Source organism: Mixophyes fleayi, chromosome 5, assembly GCF_038048845.1.
Source record: "Mixophyes fleayi isolate aMixFle1 chromosome 5, aMixFle1.hap1, whole genome shotgun sequence".
Classification (NCBI taxonomy): Eukaryota; Metazoa; Chordata; class Amphibia; order Anura; family Limnodynastidae; genus Mixophyes; species Mixophyes fleayi.
Genome location: NC_134406.1, coordinates 36,381,024 through 36,405,054, shown reverse-complemented (window position 1 = coordinate 36,405,054; position 24,031 = coordinate 36,381,024). Strand labels below are relative to the sequence as shown.

At 37.8% G+C, this 24,031-nt stretch overlaps 1 protein-coding gene across 2 annotated transcripts in view; it reads right to left on the bottom strand.

Annotated features, from left to right (window-relative positions):
* Window positions 1-9,904: 9,904 nt before the first annotated feature.
* Window positions 9,905-24,031, bottom strand: part of ZEB1 (zinc finger E-box binding homeobox 1) — a 111,136-nt gene continuing 97,009 nt past the window's right edge. For both annotated transcript variants that reach the window (XM_075212029.1, XM_075212030.1), the window contains exons 8-9: window positions 15,203-15,383; window positions 9,905-12,420 (exon numbers count right to left, since the gene is read on the bottom strand). In XM_075212029.1, coding sequence (XP_075068130.1) covers window positions 11,888-12,420; window positions 15,203-15,383 — 714 coding nt within the window. In that variant the 3' untranslated portion in view covers window positions 9,905-11,887. The remainder of the gene's footprint in view (window positions 12,421-15,202; window positions 15,384-24,031) is intronic.

Here is a 24,031-nt window from a genome sequence, read left to right as displayed (position 1 = left end):
CCCACTTTTTCAAACCCGCAGCTTAGTAAATCTAGCCCCCAGTGTAACAACAATTGGATACCTGTCATTATTCTGATCTCTAGAAATCCAGGATAAGCTGTACTTTATCTCTTCTAAAAAGTTGTTTTATTCATCTGAATGAGTCCTAAGTCGACTAGGGCTTTGCTCAGCAACAGTACTCAAAGCCTGCGCATTGGGTCTCACAACCATAAATCCTGCTGTAACACAAGTTAATGGGTCTATCATGTCTGTTATTTTTAACTCATATCCTGCAACATTTTAAAAGACCCCCTTCTGTGCGGCACCAGCAGTTGGCACTTTGTATTGAGCAGGAACATTGTTGCAACAATGTAAAAAACATCTGTCAAACTGTCTGTCTGCCCAGTTATATTTCAGGGAATAGGAAAGGGGGAGTTAATGTGAGACTACTATCTTGTCAGGCTGAATTGATACATATCAGCTGAAATCGCCAAGTTTACAAGTCAATAGGTTGAAAAGAAGTAACATATCCTAATAAATGTTCAAAATAAATAGTTGTGATTCATTTTATCATCCATAGAAAGAAATGTATGTTAAAAAACGAATTTTGTGTAAGGCACCACCCTCAATTATTATAGGGTACCATTGGCCTGCACAAGCTTTACATAGGGCACCAAACCTTCAATAATATTGATATAAAAAGATGGTATTTTGAAAGGATAATACAGAAAGCTATCTGTTACACTGCTATTTGATGCTGGAAGTACTGAAGCTTTTGACCAATGATGCCACAATTTTCGACACATGTAAAATATTGATAATAAAATATTGATCACTTAATGTAAATTAGCATGCAGTGGTGCATGCTATTTTACCCTCAGGATTGCTAACTAAAAAAAAAACACTTTACCTAAATGTACAGTAATCAATGTTTTCCTGGAGATGAACACAATTTATAATTTAGCAGGCCGGCGATCAATATCCCTGGCACCGTCGCTCCGTACACAAAACTGTAAATAATGTTGAGAGAGTTTACTGTTTTCTCCATTTGACGTATAACTTAGTTTTGTGCTTGTATCTGCACAAAATGTAATTAAAGATCATATATTATATGATTCAGATTTGCAGCCAGTGAATTCAGTTTCACATAGAGACGCCCAATGGTTAAAGAAAATTGTAGCCTTGTTAGGCCCCCGGGTGTTTAGCGCAGTGAGGCTTGTACTCACACACATAGTGCGTCAGCAACACGTCAACAGGGAGGGGGCTGAGCTTAGCCGTGCTGCACGGAAGCACAAGCGCTGGCTATGTGAACCTCACGTGGGGACCAGAGTCTATAAAAAGGAGGTCCGGCGTTTGGGAAGGAGGGTGAGCGGCCAACGCCACAAGGCACAGATTTGATATAGCCCCTGTGGGGGTAAAAAAGGGGTAAAGAACCCTGTTATCTAAAGCACAACTTTCCCATTAGATAAATTTATGTGTGTTATAGTTGGGCATCCTCTTTAATTAAACTAACTGATGAGAACCCACTGTTTCTACCCTGCTCATATTAGTGTAACCTGTGTTAATGAGAATGTTTATTACTGAAATTATTTAAATAATTTTAACACTAATATAGAAAAACAGTGTTGACATTAGTAATTAGTGTGCACGAGGACTATGTTGAGATAAAAAGAGAGAAACAGTTTGATTAGAAACGAAGAAAAGATAAAAGTCAGGTGACAGGGAGCACGAGAAGGTGAAACAGTTGAGTGGAGGAGAAAAAGAGAGACTGGGGAGGACATATGAGAGGTGAGGAAGAGGAACATTGAGGAGAATTTAGCAATTAAGAATATGAAATTAGAGTATTGTAACAGGCTAACAAAATAGTGATCAATGCAAAAGGAGGATAAGCTATAAAGAAACCTCAGACCACAAGGATGAGAATCTGTTTGCTGGGAATATGTCAGTTGTGAGAGAGTCTAGTAGTAACCACTGTGTGTAATTTGCCTGTTTATATAGCTGAACTACAGTAGTTTCCCTTTCTCTAAAAAAAGGAACCGGATTCCGAGATAATCAGATTTTGCTTCAAGTAGAGACAACGAAATTATAATAACCTTTTACCTCACCCACTGTAGTGAGATAATGAACAAATAAATATATAGGGCCTCAGGCAAACATAATGAGCGCAACATGCTCAAGGAAGAGATCAGAAGATATGTGTGGTGATGACTACAGGTGTAAGGTTACTCTGCTATGCTAGATAAGACACTGCAGGATACATACAATACCTATGTAGAATATAAACTCACAGAACAACGCACAGAAAAAAATCAATTTATGTTACATGTTAATAATATAGACATTATTAAGAAAACATGTAAATAAAAAAAATAAAAAAAGTTAACATTTTTTCCACGAAAAACATTTATTAGGCTGTTCTTAGTGTGTATTGTACAAACATTCATTTTTACAGTTGCTCCTGATTGCAAACACATGTTTTAACAACATACTCAGCTGTCATGACGAGTATTCGGGACTTAAATAAGCCCTGTAGCTGGAGCAAGAGATTCAGCAGAAAACCAGCTTACAACTGTATGCGCCAGAGGTCGACTTGGACGTTGCTGCACGGGATCACCCTTATTGTACATTCAATATGTGCATATGCCTATTCCCTTCCCCGTTCCATCCCTGAAACCGTATGGTGTAGTAAGTGGTGCTCCAAGATGACATGGACGCAGCCTGGTTCTTTGGTGTATAGTCCGGTTCTGGGAAGTAAAGTGAGGTTAAAATTATATGGTTTATAATTTTTTGGGAGATGTATTCAATGAAAGAAATGTGTCAACAATATTAAAAGTGGAAACCATCTTCATTAACTTTTAGGTTTAATGTTAACCGGAGGCTTCATCCTACCTACATTTAAATTTAGCCTGTATCCTGCACACCGTTGAGATCATTTAAAAAATGTAAACTGCCCACTGTGTAGTGCAAAAGCAACCTTAGATCTGCTGCTCACCCCAATATGCTCGAATCCACCTAGAATTTTGCAGAGGTGCGAGAATGGTGTATTTGTTGATAGGGAGGAATTGGGTAGCGTGAAGGTGCAAAGTATAGAGTACGTGCATCTTTATGAGCATACCTTGCCATACCTTGGCACCAGTTCGGAGCTAGTGGTCTTTGGGTCTCATTCTATATGGGACCAGTTGTGCGCATGTTGCACTTTAGAGGACAAGTGTATTTACAAGTACACTCCTAGAAAAGTAACATTAATAATAGCACTTTTAGCCATAAATAGGGTTAAAGTGATCAGTATTTTGATGAAAAATAGAAAGGTTTATTTCATATTAACGAGTGGTACTAACGTAGTAGGAGGTTGAACTTGATGTAACGTTTAAAATTATGTACAGGACGTTTCTTTCAACTAGGTGCACCTCTAGGTTGTTGAGATATTTACTAATAGCAGATGGTAGACATGCACTTTGTGGGTTATCAAGGTGCCCCATTGCAAAACCAAGGCTTTTTGTGTGCCTATGAATTCCCAAGAAATTAGTAATACCATTGAGGCATGAGGCTTAAAGTACATTCCGCCCCCACTGAATCAGACAAATATGCAGATACAAATATAAAAACATAAATTCATATAATTCAAAAGTTTTTGTAAGGTAGAGAACTATATTAGATATCAGTAGTTTTGTACTTTCCCAATCCAGTTGTTTCCCTGATGTGCTGATTCAATCAATTAAAAGGTGAGATAGGATCTTTCACACCAGGTATTACACCAGCATTGTTAAAATTGTTTACTAAGAATGCTAAGTTGTTAGATGATCACATGATGCCAATCAGCAGATGAGCTGGATGCCAGCGTGTAGAAGGCAGCAGGAAATTAAGAGTGCAAGATAATAATAAAATGGCAGGAGTGAGAATGCCCTTTACTGATAAAATGAATTGAATTAAAGTGAAGAGTACTTGTTCATGTGGAATCCTCGTAATCATATTTAATATGGTTATTCTATTTTCATATTTTATCTTATCTTGTACCTAGTACGTACGCACTTATTGGTCTTGTGAAACTTGCATGTGGGGAGGAGGGGGCATAACTGAATGTGCATTTTGGTTACAATTCCACTGGCAGCACTGAACACTCCTTCCCACAATATAAAAAAAAATAGGCAAAAAAGCCCTTAAATTTTTGTAGAAATCCGCCCACTGGTCGGTGTTCTTCAGACGATATTTGAGACACTATTTTGGCAGATCGCAATCAAGAGGAAGTGCTATAGGACAATTCAGTTATGCTTACTTTTGTTTTTCATTTTATGTTCGTAAGTTACAGAATTAGACTTTAGTCTTAAATTGCAAAAAGCGCTTTCATCATTCCCATATTCCTATCACAATAGATTTTCATGTTTATGTTTGTGGCATTAAACTGAGAACTCTTCTTGCAGTGGTCCTTCCCCTTCCTACCAGGATAGCTGGGGGCCCCACTGGTCCTCCATGTATCTATGATTGGCCCATGAACACCTGTGGCCTTCACATTATCTTGGTCAGCTGCATCTATCTCCATCTATCTCTCTCTGTCATTCTGATAACTGTACCCATTATTGTATAGCTCTGCCTATTATATTATTCTGTCTAGGGACCTATTTCCTTTTGCATTATGTCCATTACTCATCTGTTTTTCCAAGCACTTCTACCAGCATTACATTGATTGATCTCAATGTCCACTGCCCATCATCCTCTAACTCTACTATCCTACCTTATCTACCTGTTCCCCTTCTTCCTCATCCTCTATACCTAATATCACAAAGAAGGTGGGTTTGGGCAAGAATGTTTAAAAGTAATTAAATTATTTTAGACATTGTCAATTCTTGGGTCTTCTATTCATCAATTGTACATACATCCTAACCTTCCCTAGGCAACAGATTATATAATGGGGTATGTGAGTATGCTACGACCATTTCTGCATCTATATCTATTTTATTTTAAGAAAACTTTCTTAAATTTACATTTTTATAGGTCAACCTGCCATTTTTATTCAATAAGCATTGTTACTTCTTTAGTATTAAAATCAATATAATAACATCCTTTCTTTGTGTTCTTAAACAATTCACATGTCAGATGTCTTTATACAATGCTACCACTGATTAGGATGTGATTGCAGTTTGGAATAAGTCAGGCAGTAACTAAAGCCTTTCCAAGAGTGTCAGCTCTTGAACTAAATATTGGTGGTAGCACTAGTTTAGTTTTAATAGTGAGTGTGAAATATAATTTTGGGAGTTATACATGATTTTTACACAGTCCAGGTTATTTTGTTTTGATTAACCCTTTCACATCCACATGTCATGTGTATGCAGGTGAGTCTTGTCTAAACTCTCTTTCAGATACAGAAAAAACCCTTATGTGAGGACACCAGGTTTATCTGGCTCATTTCTACCCAGTTCACACTAGCTGGCAACCCAGGGATGCCTAACTATAACAGGGAGGCCTACCCAGTACCTTCTAGGGTTCTCATAGTCACTCAGGCAAATGCAGATAGAAAGTACAACAATACATTTATTGTAACAAAAACAATCACTAGATTACTATATACAAACAGTAAATAAATGCCAGGCAGGTTTACCACACCATCTGTCCCTTACCCACTAGCTTAAGGAGCTACAGTCACCTGTCTGTCCTGACTTACAGAATCCAAGACCCGTGAATTTTTCTCAGCTGCAGATGTTGTCTACTGGTAGAGAATGGAAACTCAACACCATCTACACTGCACCTACCAGGACTCAATCCTCAGAATGAATACCCCCCAAAACTCTCCCCCTGGAGTGGCTCCTTATATCCAGGGTCAATTTTCCACACTGTATTCCCCTCCCCAGGCAAAACCCTGGCTTTCTCCTTCTTGAACATTGGTGGGTGCTGGACTAGGGGATTGGAGGGGGAGTGGAGATGAACTGTAATTCCACAGTGGCTCTCCTGATGGGTTCCAGACAAATGCCTGGACTAGTCCTGTGGAGGACAATGGATACTAATTGGCCTTCTCCACCTTCAGATTTATGATTTCACTCAGCCCCTCCTAAAATTAACCCCTTACACCCTAACACTACTGCGATTTCACAGAGTCCTCAGCTGTTCCGTACTTCCTGTAGAGAAAAGAGGGGGAGAATGAATGTAGCTACAGCCTCAATTGTATCCTGGAACCTGATCCTTACTGATAACCCACCTGGCTTCACTTTAAGAACAATGAATAACAACTTCACTGCAATATCAACAATATAAAATATACATATTTATAATGAGTAACATATATAGGTATAGCTACAATGCCCCCTTATCCACATGTAATTAGACACTGCATTTGTACTCTGGTGAGCTGGGAAACATTTACAGGGCTATAAAAAGTACATGTTGCTATGCTCCACATTTTGTGAAAAACGAGGGACAGGCTGGTTAAGGGAATATTAAACCTGTTTCATGACCCCTTATTTGACTGGTGGGAATATGTGTCTCTTTACAGAATATTAAAAAAAATGAACCAACTCAGTCAGATGAGGAAACAAATCCTCCCGTAGTAGTCTTTTTTGTTATTCAAGTAGTGTTACTATTTAATTGTAGAAGGGGTGTGCCCCTAAAATATTGTATACTTTGGCTATTTTGATTTTTCACATTCTACTTGCAAAAATTGTTGCTTTGTCCCAGAATCACAATACAGTAGATTTTATCCCCTTTAATCCTCTCAGCACTTCAAATTGAAGATTATAGCCTATTGTCTCTGCAAAGTGACAACTATAAGTAATTCTAGAAGCAGTGTTTTTGTTGCTTCTTTTTGTCATACATGCACAACAGGTTCATTTCATTCGGTGTCCCCACTTTCTATAAAATGTTTATATAGTCATTTCCGTAATTTGTTTTCTCTTATCCAGGAATAGAGCTCAGCTGTTTCTCTCTAGGGGATGGAAAAGTTTCCAGGGAGACAGAATTAGAAAGACTGCTTTTGATTGCTTAGTTCCAAATAGTCCAGGTTGGTTCTTTATTCCACATGTTATTATAGGTGTGAAAACTCTACTGGTGCTGCAGGAGCACTTACTTGGGGTTCCAGGATGTAGTGTGGTATCCCCTTTGCTGTATCTTTCCTCTTTAGCTATGGCGTGGTAACTGGGACCAGGGGGCTTAGCACAGGTTGCATGCAGTAGATGCTAGTGGAGTGCAGTGCAAAGTACTAAAAGAAACTGTTGGGTGCCAAACTGTCCCATAATAAATAAAATATAATATACTTTTTTTTAAAACACCTTATCCTCCAGCACTCAAGTATAATGGTTTCAATATGGTATGAAATATTCAAGCGCCAATCTCACCAAGCACAATTCTTTGTTTCTGGGTGCAGTCGTTCAACAGCATACGGTCATAGCTATTCATACATACAGGCATTTTTGACACGTTTGGGACTTGTAGTTTCACAACACCCGGAGTGTCACAGGTTAGCCAACACTGCCCTAAGCCATAACTGTAGCCCACACGGTATTGCAGTGAGCCCTTTCCCGAAACACCATGGGAGCCTAGGACCTCCACTCAGGTCCTCCGCAAGATGGCTGCATCTTTCTAAAGGTGGCTTTATAGACTCTAGATACTTTGCACCTTGCCATAGCTCAGCCCCCTCCTGTAACGCGGCTGTCTGTATCACCAGGTCTGATACACTGCACTCCTACCCGCCCCCTCCGCTCTGCCTGTGACCGCCTTACTACTTCACTGATCACCTCCTCTCACTCTCGTCTTCAGGACTTTGCCCAGGCTGCTCCCCTGCTGTGGAACCATCTTCCACGTTCCATCAGGTTAGCATCTACTCTCAAAGGCTTCAAGCGTGCCCTCATTTCTTTATTCAAGTCTATCAGTCCTCCTCCTAACTCCCTTGTCCCGGCTCTCTCCCCCAGTTAGTACCACCCTATTTGTGTCTCCCCTTTCCTTTAGGATGTAAGCTCTCAGGAGCAGGGCCCTCTTTCCTTGTGTGCTCCTTCTACTGTTCCTTCACCCTCTGTACCTCTTGGCCTACTTCGCTAACCCTGTTTTCCCTGTCTTCTTAAGCTTTGGCCTTCTTCTCGCTGATTTCTACCATCCCTTTCACTATCTGTCCCAGATATAACCTGCTTTACCCTGTCACCTGTGTTTGTATACATTTTTGTATCATGTTGTGTCTTGGTTCTGTTTTCTGTATATGTAATGTACAGCGCTGCGGACCCTTTGTGGCGCCTTATAAGTCAAAGATAATATTAATAATACCATCTGTGTATTATTATAATGTACGTTAGTTCCGAGGTGTTATTTTTAACTTTTTGTTTTATCTTTTTACAGAATTGTTAAAAAGACATTTTTGTTCTGAATTCTGATCTCATGGTCACAAAATATTTTGCTTGCACTGAAACATTTTTATCTTTTAGCAATTCGGTAGAAATGTAGGGTATTTCAATGACCAACTCAAAACAATACTTCTCTCTCCTTATTGACGTGGGTGTGATGTGATCATTAACCTGGCCATGCACTTCCTATCGGACTGTTTAAAGTGAAATAATTTGTGACGGAAGCACACGCAGGAAGTGGATATTTCAAACACATACGGAAAATATGCTTTGTGATGAAAATAATATAGCTCCAAATTGAATGCCATCAGAATGAAAGCTATGACTCTTACCTTCATAATACATGTTTCTAAACAGGTCTAGGACATCATTTTCTGTTGGAAAATCATAATGACAAAGAGAGGTGTAAACTTGTCAGATTTTTTTTCTATAGGTAGAAAAAAGTAGAATTCCTCAGCGGATTGATTTATCTGGTGAAATGTCAATCTGCAGAAATTTATATTTTTCCTTGTAAATAAAAATAAAGTAAATAATTGCTGCTAGTTGGTGATAACATCATACACACACAGACATGATCACAAAGTGCCTCCTCTTACAGACACGGAGAACTGCTAAATTAATGAATGAGTAAAAGAACAGGGAAAGTTTGAGGAAGGAGAGGGGCGATTTTAAAATGTACTTTAGGGTATGTTAGCATGATACTCCAGATTGTGGGAAACCGTCAGTTCCCAAATAATATATCCCATGCCTCAAGATTTTCTTTGACATAGGTAGAACAAGCACACATATGTGTGGGCATCATGGTGGCTTAGTGGTTAGCACTTCTGCCTCACAGCGCTGGGGTCTTGAGTTCAATTCCGGACCATGGCCTTATCTGTGTGGAGTTTGTATGTTCTCCCCGTGTTGTGTGGGTTTCCTCTGGGTGCTCCGGTTTCTTCCCACACTCCAAAAACATACTGATAGGTTAATTGGCTGCTACAAAATTGACCCTAGTCTCTCCCTGTCTGTGTCATTCTGTGTGTGTATGTTAGTGAATTTAGACTGTAAGCTCCAATGGGGCAGGGACTGATGTGAGTGAGTTCTCTGTACAGCGCTGCGGAGAATCAGTGGCGATATATAAATAAATTATGATGATGATGATTCCTGTGTTTTGCCAACATTACGGAACTTCTTTTCCACTTCAGTAAGTAAGGGTGGCCAACTTGTTTCATGTTGGTAGTAAGTGAAAAATAACACTTACAGATAGGAGAGTCACTTCATTCAAGAAACTCATTTTTATTGTATCCCAAATAAATTACTGCAAAACCATTAATACAAAAATATAATAAACAGGTAGCATAAATTTTGTCTTATAATGATAAATCTTAAAATATATGTCCTTTATCTTTAGACTTTATCACCAGACCTTATAAGATAAAATCCTCTGACTTTGTGCCAGCGTGGCAGTAAATGCGAATTCCTGATTGACTGATATCTATTTTTCAATGTATTTCCACTACTGACATTTTATAACGGTAAAATTGTTTGCAACTATAAAAATACCATATCCGGTGTGTAGCAGAATAGTATGTCTAATGGAGAAAAGTAATACAAAATAAAACAGACACATAAAAACTTGTTGATGTATTTTATTGTGAGAGAGGGAGCTTGGTAAAAAACTAGAAAATGACTATGATATAACAATGAACATAAAAACGTATGTTTTGTTTGTTTTTTCCCAGCCAAAAAAAAAAAAAACATACAAAAACAAAAAAAACCCAAACAAACAAAAAACACATGAATACTAACAGGAACTAATTGGCACAAAAATGTTAAACTTTGTTCCCACTTCCAAACACTGTTTTTGTAAAGTCGTCTAATTTGGCTTGCTAAGGACAGTAATTTTGGTGGTTAACGTTAATCTGAAATAAACTGCTCGGCATCTTGCCACAGGGCTCACAGTGAATTTCAAAACTTTTTTTTTTTTTTTACATATCAAAATCCAGATAATGATACAAGGGTTTGATTGTAAGTGTAAATCTAATACATTCCTGTCTCAAGTTACTTATTCTACAGTCCAAGGCAAGTATAAATGTTAACATAACACTGTTAAAATCAAATCTCAATGCAAGAGAACCATTTGTATCTCTACTTTAAATCTTATCAACTTTCCAAAATTTCATACTAAAATATATTATTGTATTAATACAAACTACAGTTTTATACACTAGACTGTGTAATAAATAAAGAAATATAAAAATAAGACACATAAATATAAAAGTTTTCTAAAACTAAAAGGTACAGGTCAGTAAGAAGGGTATTAATACTGCCAGGGTTTGAAGACATACAGTACAAAAAAAAACAAAAAAAAAAACCTTTGCACAGACCTAGACTAAAAGAACTTAAAATAATACTGATAGGTAATTTTAGCTAACACCATTAATAAACAAGGTCTATAATAGTTAGCATTTTGGAGCAAATATTGGCAATTTTTTTTCCCACGGAAAAGACCATGTTAGAAAAAAAAGTAAAGGAAAAAAAAGATAAAATAAACAATTAAATGTACTTTTAAAAGGGAGGAAAAAAAGCAGACAAAATAGAAAGAAAACACATTAACAGAATAAAGAATGTAATTAGATTTTTTTTTTTTAAAGGTTGTTGGCTTTCGCTACATATAAGAGAAAAAATACCAATACTACAAATGCTAGTGATTACAGACCACCATTAAACAAAGGCAAGTTCCTGCCTTTAAAATACTGAGAATGGCACTTACAGCACAGAAGGTCTTGCATAAGGCCAAGAGGAGATACATAGCTTTAAATCCTTCATATATGTACTATATTTCAAGCAAATACAACACTGATTTTTGCAGTTTTTTTCCCCCACAGAATAAACTGTTAGTCCCTGCAAATAGGAGCTTAATGAAAAACGTAATTACAATTTTAACCTCATCGATAAGAACACACCTCTTACTCCCATGCTGCTGTCTTTTTAAGGCTAAAAATATGCTGTAAATTATATTTCTGCAAACTATATTATCTATAAAACTCTACCTTGTCTTGGACATCCCAAGGTAGCATTAATATTTAAAATATGAATTATCTGTAAAGGAATTCTGTAGTGCAGTTATACTCACATTTTTTTTTTTTATAAAATAAAATACTGAAGCAGATTTAGTAGATGTCTGTAACGATAATAATAATAATACAAAATAAAAACAAAAAAAAAAAGATAAACATTTCTCCCAAATGTACAAACTAACTGACGCAATAAAGAAACGTAATACTAATAAAATCAAAGTTTCCAGATGTGTATATGAGTAGGATGAGTAGGTTCATTAAAACCTGATTTATTTTGACTTCTGAGTCATTATTTTTATATATATATCTTTGACGTTGCATGTAACAAACTCGTTTCCTAAATTTTAAAATTGCTGTGAAAAATTTCTAAGTTTGAGATTCAGGCACACCTGGATTTTTTTTGTTTAAACACAGTAGTGAATAGAAATCACAGTATACACACAACTGTGTTTCAGAGAAAAGCATGTGTAATATAGAATAAATTTCATTATAACGTCAAAAGATTTTCCCATACTGGAAAAAACAAGAGACCAGCTAAGGTTGGGCTGTGTCGTTTTCAGACACGTGATTTTCTGTGACTTCTGGTTCCAAATTCTGATCTTTATCTACACATTCTTCATCCTTCAATGTACCTTCCAATGGTCCTGCTTCAACTCCTAATTCTGTCTCCTCCAGATCATGCATTATAACACATTCTTTTTCATCCTGTCCATCGTCAGTATCTTTCTCGTCTTCCTCCTCTTTCTCACTGTCATCTTCCCGTGTTAGGCTCTCGTGTTCGTCAGAGTCTATCTGAGATGGAGAAGCTTGGGAATCTACATGCTCGTTGCTGAGGGTCTCCTGCAGAGTCTCTTCTTGCTCCATGCCATCACGTTCCTCTGCCTCCTTCTTGCAGTATGAGTAACGGTGATTCATGTGCTGCGAGTAGGATCCGGAGTGTGAGAATCTCTTGCCACATTTGTCACATTGGTAGGGCTTTTCTCCCGAATGGAGACGCATGTGTTCAATTAAATGGTGTTTGTGTTTGAACGCCTTTGTACAGATTCCACACTCATGCGGCCTCTTACCTACAAAAATAAAGTTTAAAAGTAAGTTAATTACAAAGTAATTCTGCCCTGGTAACCATGGAAGAGAGACTCAGGCAAAGGCCCTCAAATCATGACCTTCAACAATCATAATAATACACTATAAGACCTGACCTGCTAGTAGTCCTTATAACTAATACCTCCACTCTAGTTTGATTTGGCCTAATTAAAATCATTATGCTGGTTACAACTTAGTATAATAACTCCCGATACTTGAATTAGGATTTCTGCATGAAATTGCTCGCATAAAATGCAGAAACACATTGTTGCTACCATTTATCAGAGAGGTTCTTAAGTACTGCAAATTGTTAGCAACCTTTGCAACCATGGAAACAACCTGTGCAGTTCACATATTATTGTCATGGTTGCTGGAAAGTATCAGCCTTTAACAGTCTTTCAAATTGCAGCAACAATGTATTGATGATTATTAGTACTACAAAAGATGGATTACAATGTAAACTGCTTAATAATCAATACTTTGAAGAGAATGCTAATTGGACTGTTGCAAGCAAGTGCTCATTATTATTTGGGACTTGTTAATAAGTCACTGAACTTGAGTCAAGCAATATTTTTTATATCAAATACTGTGAATGTGTCTCCTCTCAGGAGTTTAGATATTTACCCTTACTGAACAATCTTTCATTGCATTTCCCTAGCTGAATTCACCATTGTAACACTGCATTTTACAGATACAATATTAATAGAATCAACAGATTTCCCAACATTTCTAAACTGAAGTTTCCAGACACATAAACGGTTTCTCCATTTGACACTCCCTAGGACAGTGCTCAAATTCCAAAACTGTAATGCTATTATTTTCTATAGTTGTAGTCAGGGGATGGCTGGGCATCTGCTCCCCAGGCCGGTCCCATAGTGAGCTACCTTGGACTGGGTTATTGGGCTACCTGCTATTTTTTCCTTTAAAATGTTCTTAATAGACTGCTAAGCCAAGTCTTGCATCCTGGGTTTAAATTTGCCAGCCAGCCCCTGGCTGCAGAACATAAGTACTTGATTTGTTTTTCAGCCACTGAGTACACTATGGTGAGTCTGTCTGGGGAGGAAGAATGGAAAGCACTGATGAACTACAATCCCCATCATGCCTTGCATGCTGCCAACACTTGACCCTTGCTACAAATGCCTATGCAACCATTTGTCAACTCTGCATTGTAACTACAGATTGCTGTTAGCAGAACCAACATGCAGTGAAACAGATTCAGAAAGGTATGTATAACAATATATGGTACCTATTAAATATTTAAAGAGGATCTCCACCTCCAGTGAATTGTGCACTCCAACCAGGTTTGTTTTCCTTACCATTGGGTACAATAATGAATAAGCAGAAGCATGTGCACTGTATATTATTACACAGTACATCAGTTGTATCTATCTGCCTTGAGAATAAAATTCTCATTGAATCGCTGTCCTCTTTGCACTCATCTGGTACCTTTTGAAAATCACTGAATAGTCACAACCCTCTCCACCCATATGATTTGCGTTGCCTTTATTTTTGGAATTTCCCAAAACAACTTTTATTTCTCCAAATTCTGAATATTTAATTTTACTCTTTCTCAATAACATTTTCAACATAAAATAATTCATGAGTCGACAGACAGCAATAAATGAATAGTAAATTTACAATTTGATTCCCGTGTGATCTGCAGATTAGCGTCTGTCTTTTTATGTAGCAGGCAATTACCACAATGCTTTGCCGTCTCTGCATTCACAGATTTTACTTGTCATTAATATACTACAAAGTTTACTGAGCAAATTAACTTGAATTAATTAGAAATCTGAAGAGAGAGGGCCTGATTCATTAGTGATCCTATCTTGTGCAAAAGTTAAGATGCTTATTTTTAAGAAGAAATGGGGAGATAAGAGTGAAGTTAAGATGGATTTTCATCTTAACTTAAGAAATTCTTCACTTACGCAGTGGATTTTGCTTCTTATCTCCCTTTTCTGAGCATGCACAGAGTGTATTTGCTTAAGATAAGCAAAAAACGGCAGATAAGATCACTAATGAATCAGGCCCAGAATGTGTAGAAGATGAACTATGTAGCTAGAATACATTACGTGTTGAAATATGCACATTACATAGTAACTATGTTCCATAGCAGGTGTAATTATATTATTGGTAGAATATAAGCAGCTATAGTCTAATCAATAAATTGTGAAAGTAAATATTAAAGTGAACTACACGTGTAAAGAGAAATTTGATGACTTTATTCTTATATAAATATTGATTGTTATGCTGATTAGAACACATGGCTATTAAAGGTGAACTTCACATATGAGCTGTTTTAAAAATGAACCCTGCCACCTCCCCAAAAGTAACACAGCCCAGTCCCTTAATAAAGGACTGGGCTGTGCTCTGTCTCCCAGAGCTTTTACTGGTGTAGAGTGATGGGGTGTATGATAGGGGGTTGCATGTAGTAGTATATGGATTGTATCAGACTCTCAGCCCAACATATGGGGGTGGAGATGTATCAGAGTCTATCAGCCTTTATCAGGTTATTAATTCATAAATACAAATACTTAAATGTCCCACTGCTTAGTGGAAAATACCTGACAACAGTCCTGGCTTTCAGTACTCCAGAGGGACGTGACCTGGCATCATTCAGAAAGGGCGTGGGTTGTTTGGATCTACGTGGGTGTTGGGCAGATGTGGCCGTGGTTTATGTGGATTGTGAGCACGGGGCATTTGTCCCAATTTCCCGGCTGGGAATGTTGGCAGGTAGGTGGTAAGAGTAAGTGGCGATGTGTGTACCTGTATGCTCATACTTGTGCCTCAGAAGGGAGCTGCTCTTCTGGAATATCTTATCACAGAGGTCGCAGGCGTACAGCCCATTCTCTGTCTTCTTCAATTTCTTTTTAGGTGGAGTGGAATCAGAATCGTTTTGATCTTCTACATTTGACACTCCCTCCGAACTGGTGTCCTGTCTCTCATCCTGAAATGGAAGGTGGAGAAAGTCGTTTCACACACGGTAAGTTAAAACAGCAGTATTAGTAGTATAAACAGCACAGCACGTGGCTATTGTAATGTAATCATCATCGTTCATATATATTATATATATGGTTCCGCAGATTACGGAACGCCTGACTAATAAGACGGACATGTGAACAGTAAGGATAATGGGGTACAATCGAGCAGAATTATATATGCATGGATGCAATAACAAAACAAACCACATGGCACACATAAAACATTCACCATTAGACATTACAGATAGAGGACAGACATAAAACATCAGGTAGAGAGGATCCTGCCGCTGAGAGCTTACAGTCATACAGTCTATGGGCTAGAGTTACTAAACTGCGTGTTTGAAAAAGTGGGGATGTTGCCTGTAGCAACCAATCAGATTCTAGTTGTCATTTTGTAGAAAGTACTAAATAAATGAAAGCTAGAATCCGATTGGTTGCTATAGGCAACATCCCCACTTTTTCAAACCCGCAGTTTAGTAAATATACCCCTAAGTATCATTCAGAGTAATAAATGCTGCAATTTAATGCTTCTTACATCCCTAGCAGGACTGGTGTAACATAATTACTGTGATCAGATACTGTATAAGAGTATGTCCACTAAACTTATGTGCAATTTTAACAATATTCCTGATTGGAACGTGATACTTTGCCTATAGCTATGAAAGGGTTTCTGCCACCCACTCCAAAACCTCCAATAAGCCCTCCCAAAAGGGTTTCTGCCACCCACTCCAAAACCTCCAAGGACCATCCGTTACGGCAGCAACAACCCTCAAAATACAAAAACCAAGCACAGACGTCCCAGGTAAGCCCTCCCAAAAGGGTTTCTGCCACCCACATGAAAACATAAATCCACACATCTGTGCTGTAAAAACATTACAGGTCATTTCTGTCTATGGAGACGCTCCTCACTGACCACCTCATTTATAACAAACACCTTCATTGCAGATGTTAGAACTGCCCCCGACAGTGTGAGAAAACTTTTGCAGGTCAGTCTGGAGGTAGAAAGAATTACATTCTAGTTAACCAACAGTTTAGAACTACCCCTTCGGTCATTTCAACATATCCATTTTTCTCCTAAAATACTGCTCAGTTTCCCATATATGTCTGCAAAAATGGTAAAGGCATCCCATTGACAGTATAGGTCCACCACCTGGGACGCTGTGGAAGAATCCCCCCTTTTGTAGGGGGGGAAAAATCTCTAAGCAGAGAAAGCGCATCTAAATGTGCTTTTTCTCGTTTTTGATCAAAAATTGTATTTCTACACATGGGTGAATCACTGAGTGAATCATTGAGTGGGTGCCTATTGTGTACTCAGTAAGGAACACCCAGATTCCACCCTCCCTCGCATAAGAAGTTGCAGAATTCTGCATCCCTGCCGATGCTACCATCTTGGCCTGTAAACCATGCGCTTCCCAGTAAGAACTCTAGACCTGCACTTTCATAAATTACCCTTATTGATCATTCAATTTGCCATGTTAAGTAGAAGCAACATAATTACATTCCTTGAAATATATACAGCTCCCATCCCGTGTTTCACAGTTAAGAAGATCACAGCCTGGAATCTTTATTTTTGGTGAGTCACACATTCATTTTCACAATGCCTTCCCAATATACTTTTTGTCCAGCCATTGCTATTATGGAGGGTGACTCTCCCATAGCTGTGCTGTTTGTGAAATACCCCGGAGTTGTCCCCTCAGTAGTTTCTCTGACCTGGAAACTAAGATCAGGGGGTGACCTGATCTAACCAGTGTGGCTGTAGAGTTATACTTATTCTGCTTCTGTTCTGTGATCCCCACTGGCCTTGTACCCCTCCCTAGGTGTGCCGGTCTATAATCATTCTCTTATTCTACAATGCTGAAGGTCATCGCATAGAGACATAGAGAGGGGTATTATAAGGATGAACAGGTAATCCACTCATTTCTTCCACACGTGCAGCCAAATTTGTTTAATGTAGTGCACAAATGTCTGATAGTGATTTCATCTTGAATGATTGTAAATCCCATTTGTTTTAAAAAAAAAAACTTATATTCTTATATTCAAAATGTTAGTCTTAAAAATCAGTGAACAAAAGTAATATAGTGAATTAATTGTGATATTTAAAACTCCTGAAGCTCTTTTTTCAAGGCATAACATTTTTGAAGGCCTTGAAAAAGCAGCTTCAGCAAAACGCACATTGGGTTTTTGCTGAGTATACCAAATCCAAATTTTAATGTGATTTATTTCATTCCTACTAAGGGCTAGATTTACTAAGCTGCGGGTTTGACAAAGTGGGGATGTTGCCTATAGCAACCAATCAGATTCTATCTTTCATTTATTTAGCACTTTCTACAAAATAACAGCTAGAATCTGATTGGTTGCTATAGGCAACATCCCCACTTTTTCAAACCCGCAGCTTAGTAAATCTAGCCCTAAGACTCTGAAATTAAAAGTCCTAAATCTAGATTTAAAAGCAGCAAAATTAGCTCTGATTAGCCGATATTTAGTGGACTAATGCAAGGTAGATAGCAATCCACATAAAACATACTAGGATAGAGAATGACTGACAAATACTATACAGGGACAATAACTATGTAAAAAGGGAAACACTGAGGGAATAATTTAATATGTAGACAAAACAATCAGATTGTATTAAGCGTGATTTCCTTACAGAACAAGTGCCTATAGTTTCAAAAAGAACTGATCCCTGATAAAAATGCTTTAGAAAAACTATTGAAGTTAACAAATATTCACTTCAAACAATTTGTCCATACCTAAGAGTAAATCCAGTGGACTGCAACAAATGTATCTACCTTTGCAAATATTATGATAAATCATGTCACAATATTTCTATAGCGTTACAACACAGTATAGACAGCACTAAAAACAACCTAGACAGCAGCTATCACTGCTCAGTAACGTATAACTATGATTTCATGTCACGCAGTAGGAATTATGGAATAGATAATAGGTATATGCATAAGTTTTACATATCACAATTAATTCACTATTTCACTTTTGTAGTTATTTCACTGATTTTAAGATTAACATTTTAAATATAAGAAATAAAGGTTATTTTTTAAACAAATTAAATTTACAATCATTAGTCAAGATGATATCACTATCAGACTGTTAGTGCTCTACATTAAACAAATTTTGTTCTCTTAAACTTTACAATTAATTTAATTTGGTAGTAGCACCTCAAGCAATTTGTCAGATATTTAATATTTATGATGAAAAAAAGATAGATATAACTGGTACTGATTATACTCAGCAAAAGTCTTTTAATAAAAACTAATGCAACAGTTTTCTTTGTATACTACACATGGAACCAAAAAACAGCAGAATTATATATATTAAACGGTACGACCAACCAAATAAGGCGACAATCGTCCATTTGGGCAGACTTTCGACTATCGTGTCACTGCACACACTGACCTGACTTTTGAACGAGCGGTCGTATGTCGGCTGTGTGACTTTTGAGGTAATATATTGCGTATCTGCAAATTTGAAATAAAGTGAGTGAATACTTCTTAAATTGAATCCATACTTGCCTACATTTTGGACTGCCCCTCTGGGAGATACCGGAAGGGATAAGTACAGAGGGCATGACGGCATGATTTGCATAATCACAGCCCGACCCCCCGCTGCACTACCGCGCAATCCGCATCATCATTCAGCAGGGCAGAGGTGACGGAAATCAAGGCACCGTCCTCTTCAACAGACAGTGAAGCAGGATCTGGGAGTCTGGCCTACACAGCCAGGAAACTGGACGGACTCCCCAAAATTCAGAGTCTCAAACACATTCTAGCAGAGTAGTATGATTTCACCCTCTCTGGATTTATTTTAGTAATTTGTGTAAAGGTTTTGGATTTATTTTAATACTTAAGGCATTAATGATGGGATGGGCCAGGCATCCTTATAAATGGGTATGCAGCTTCTAAATAGAATCCAAAAGGTAACAGAGAGGAGTCCCCACCCTCCAAAGGTAAATTGGAAACAAATGATATAGGATTATTGGGTGCATATAGATTATATATAGATTGGTGTATATCTGTAATATGGATCAATATGTGTAATATGATAACAATTGTTTTTTATTGACAATTTTTATTTTATATTGTCAAGAAAAAACACTTTTTACCATATTGCACATATTGATCCATATTACAGATATACACCAATCTATATATAATCTATATATAATATATATACACCCTAGAATCCTTCTTCATTTGTCTCAATGTTAATACGTAATACTGTGTGGGAAAAAAAATCTAATTTCAATCTATTTCAAACTCAGAAACAAACTGTGAAAAGTCTATTGTCTTCCCAATGGTTGTTCAAGGGAAAGGCCCTGATTTCTACAAGTCTACAAGCATCAATGGGTCTCCTAAACATTTAAAATGTCACCGTTGCCTATACACAGTGGAGGCAGCCATTTTTTGGGATGAACCAATACTTAAGAGAATACAGCCAATCAATTTACTAGCAACTAGTGACATCATAGAGGTACGTCTCTGTATAAATTAGAAATGAACTCTATAGCATTGTCAAAATGCAGCATACACTGCTGAAAATGTATGCATCCTATTACGCCGGAAAATACATAATAATTTGAAAGATATGACATTTATTGCAGCTCTTTATATTAAAAAAAAACAAAGCAGACAAAGCTCAGGATAATAATAACAAAAAAAAAAAATTATGCCATAAATACAACCATTTTCTGGCGCAGGGCTAAGTATTTGTTGGAAATTGCCTGTGCTGATAATAGCTTGGTAGATGAAGCCCAGTTCAGTTCAATGCAATCACTTAATGACAGGTGGAAGTGATGGCAGGTGAATTGCACAGTGTTTGTATCACTCAGGATGCCAGACCGGAGGAAAGCATAAAACATTAAAGGATTATGAACTATGTTTGGAAGCTAAAACCCTGATGTAGGAAGGAGAGTCAATCCTCTCAGTTGTGACAAGTCAATAGGCACAGATTTACCCTAGAGACCAGATCAAACAGAATTAGCTGGACTCTATCCTTTTCTAATACTACTGCTATACGTCTGTATGATGCAATATTTTAGTTTTATCGCTTAAGGGCCCGTACACAGAGCTGCTGAAAAACATCGCTAGCTAAAAGCGTAGGCAAAACCTTGTACTATGGTGTGTTCATGAAACTGTGGAAGCATCCTCAGATATGCCTCTAAGCGGGTGTATGTCTTGCAGGTGGTGGCGAGCTGATGCAACTAAACACAATGCTGATGATGATGACCAACAGCATGACTCTTTAGCCAATTCTGATTGGCTGATTGCGCACTGAACTCTCTAGCTAATAGTACTTAATAAGTCATTAGCCTGGCAGCTACATTATATTAAATTGCGACTGTCTATTTGAATTAGCTATCATTTACATTTGGACTACTGCCAGAAAGAAGAATCTCATTGTTTTTTTAAAGGGGTAAACAATGCACGTGAGGGTGTTTAATTACAGTTAATTGTATTTAATTATGTTTAATATGGAAATGACTTTTGAATTTATTATTAACAGTCAAGACACTTTTCCCCTTGTGTATACAGTATGACATTCATTACATTATTATATTATATATAAATAGGGTAATGGGACCATAGCATTTACTACTACCACTCTCCAGCCGCATCTATACACAATCATAAGACGTAAGTATACACACTTGTACACCAAATGCATATACTGTTTATGAGATGGATGAAGCTTGAGATATGTCCAACTCAACATTCAAACGTAAGTTCGATTTTTATTGTGTATGTCATTTCCTGCTTATGTCTATCTCTAAATGAGGTCCCATCTCTAAGTAAGAAGTACAGCTCGATTCAAAAATTTTAATCCTTTGTAGGCTTGGATTTTAATACAATGAAAGCCTTTGAAGTTATGGTTGTGAACACTTATTTCTGGTCTGTAAAACAATTGGATATCTCCTGATCCCCCATCCCTTTAATCATTGGAAAACCTCAGTTGTCATTGTTATAAAGTTATGAAAAGTGGTGTATAAACAAGGAAAAAGGCCTTATTGCATGGTGGTACTTGGTACAGTGGCTGGATACCTTAAAGATCAAGGGCTAGATTTACTAAGCTGCGGGTTTGAAAAAGTGGGGATGTTGCCTATAGCAACCAATCAGATTCTAGCTTTTTTTTTTATTTAGTACTTTGTACAAAATGACAGCTATAATCTGAATGGTTGCTATAGGCAACATCCCCACTTTTTCAAACCCTCAGCTTATGTATTGATAAAGGGTTAAACTAATAGCGGATACCTGGGAAAAGCAGCATTGGCTGAAAGAGGGAAAACTTGCTTTGTTTAAAACGAATACATCACTTAAAGTGCACATGTCCCCTATACGATATGATGGCAGCTAATCTGATATCACAGCCCAGTGATGTCACTAGATCCTGATTACAGACCTGTAATGGTCTCAATGACACGACCAAGAGTTACCCCAACACACAGTGCAAGGAAGAATTGCCCCTAGAGGAGGTAAACTATGGAGCCAAGATCTTGGTTTCTAACACTCTAGTAAATGTATATACACATAGGTGTACCTCAAGCACCAGAGACCTGGATGTATGGAAAAGCGGCTGTAACTGTAAGGCTGTTTGATCCCTACAATCGATGACGGACCATGAACAATGCTGTCCCACTTTTGGTCCACAACCATTTTAAATAGTGTCACTGTGCAATGAAAACTCATTTACCCTAGATATTAATGACCCTACAATTACAGCCAAGCTTCATTTACCATGCAGTGATAGCAGCCAGACTGAGGCTAGACATGCTGTACAGTACTGCTGCAGAATGCAACACAATAGGATTTATTACAGAATATATAGAACGCTATTAATTCTATGTGAATGCTGCTGTGAAACCACACTCCAGACATTTAGTTTATCAGATCTCTAGTACAGAAAGATGAAAGTGGAGAATGAGTAGGCAGAGGTTGGCAGTGACCTGCTGTAGCAGCAGTTTACACATAATTTAACCTCTCTGACATACATACAGATATTTTCCATCATTCCAGGTAGGAAATTGGATTAAAATTATTGTGTGACCGATGTTGTTCAGCCCCATCCTTCAGGACTGTCCAAACGGCCTCTCTTTAAAAGGAACAGTTCACTCTTGCACCTAAATCCCCTGCTCCTCTTTTTCTTCTAATCCTCACAAGCCGGGACCCTCTCTCTCACGTACACATCTTATTTGTCAACCTTTGTATATACTTGTTCTGTTTTAATGTATTATTTGTTTCTATGTATTATTGATTTGTTATACCCACTGTCAAGCGCCGTGGAGTTTTGTGGTGCTTTACAACTAAATAATGATGATGATAATTGTCATTCCATTTGAATTGATGCACTAGATTAGTGCTTATGCCATTGTTACCCAGACAACAAATTAAACAAGTAGGATTCTGAAAGATATGACCTTTACTTGTTGCACATAAAGGTCAGGTCATGGGTTGAAGCTTAACTTCCAGCCTTATCAAGTTCTCTTTGGGAATCTATGTATCAGGATTTTTTTTTAAGAACAATCCACCTTTGTAAAATCTTTATAAAAAGGATTTACCCCACCTGCTATGTAGGGGTCCTCTGTGCTGTAGGGATCTTCAATGAAACAAAGGTGGACCTGCTGTACAGAGTAGACCGCGGTGGAGAGTTATATTGGGCCCATCTCACCTTTAGATTATTAGGCATCTTCACCCTTCTGACATAATAACATTTGAAAGGCCCAGAGGGGACAGACCGTAACCCATTGGGTTCTCTTTCATGGAGATCTGATTTTAATATGGGTCACCACGTTGCAGAGGAAAGTGACCCCTACCAATCACACAGGACATAGCTCATACACATGACACAGCAAACAAAGCATCAGAATCAGTAACATGCTGAGAGCATTATACAATGGACAATAAATACAAGCCCATACAAATTATACAGACACAGTGCACCTACATTGTCATATGTATATTTACTACATGAGCAAAAAGAAATATAAGAGGAAGGGTCAGTTATAAAAAACTGTTCTGCTTTCATCAATTATTACCAACAGAATCTATATCATTAAAGGAATCCATTATACAGGTATTTATTTTGTGCATTTGTAATTGCCTACACTCCCAGAATGTCCGGGAGACTCCCGTATTTTGAGCAGTTCTACCGGCCACCCTGTAGAGCAGGACACCCTTCCACACCCTTCCACATCTTCTTGAGAAGTCAACTGGGTGGGGCCGTGATGATGTGATTCACTACGGAGGTCGCAAGAGTAGGCAAGTATGTCTTCAGTTAGCTTTCCGTGTTGATATAACACAGGATATGTTGATAGAGGTCTAAAAGCTTATATTTAAAGGGATTTTACCTATACAGGAGAGTAGGCCACCCTCCAGGAATCAGATTATCTTTCTTGTGAAGTGACACAACTCACGTCATCAGGCCTCACCTCTAAAGCACAAGGGGCCTGATTCATTAAGGATCTTAAATGAAGAGGTATCTTATTTCAGTCCCCTGGACAAAACCATGTTACAACACAAGGGGTGCAAACTAGTTTTCTGTTTTGCACATAAGTTAAATACTGACTGTTTTTTCATGTAGCACACAAATACTTGATAGCTTA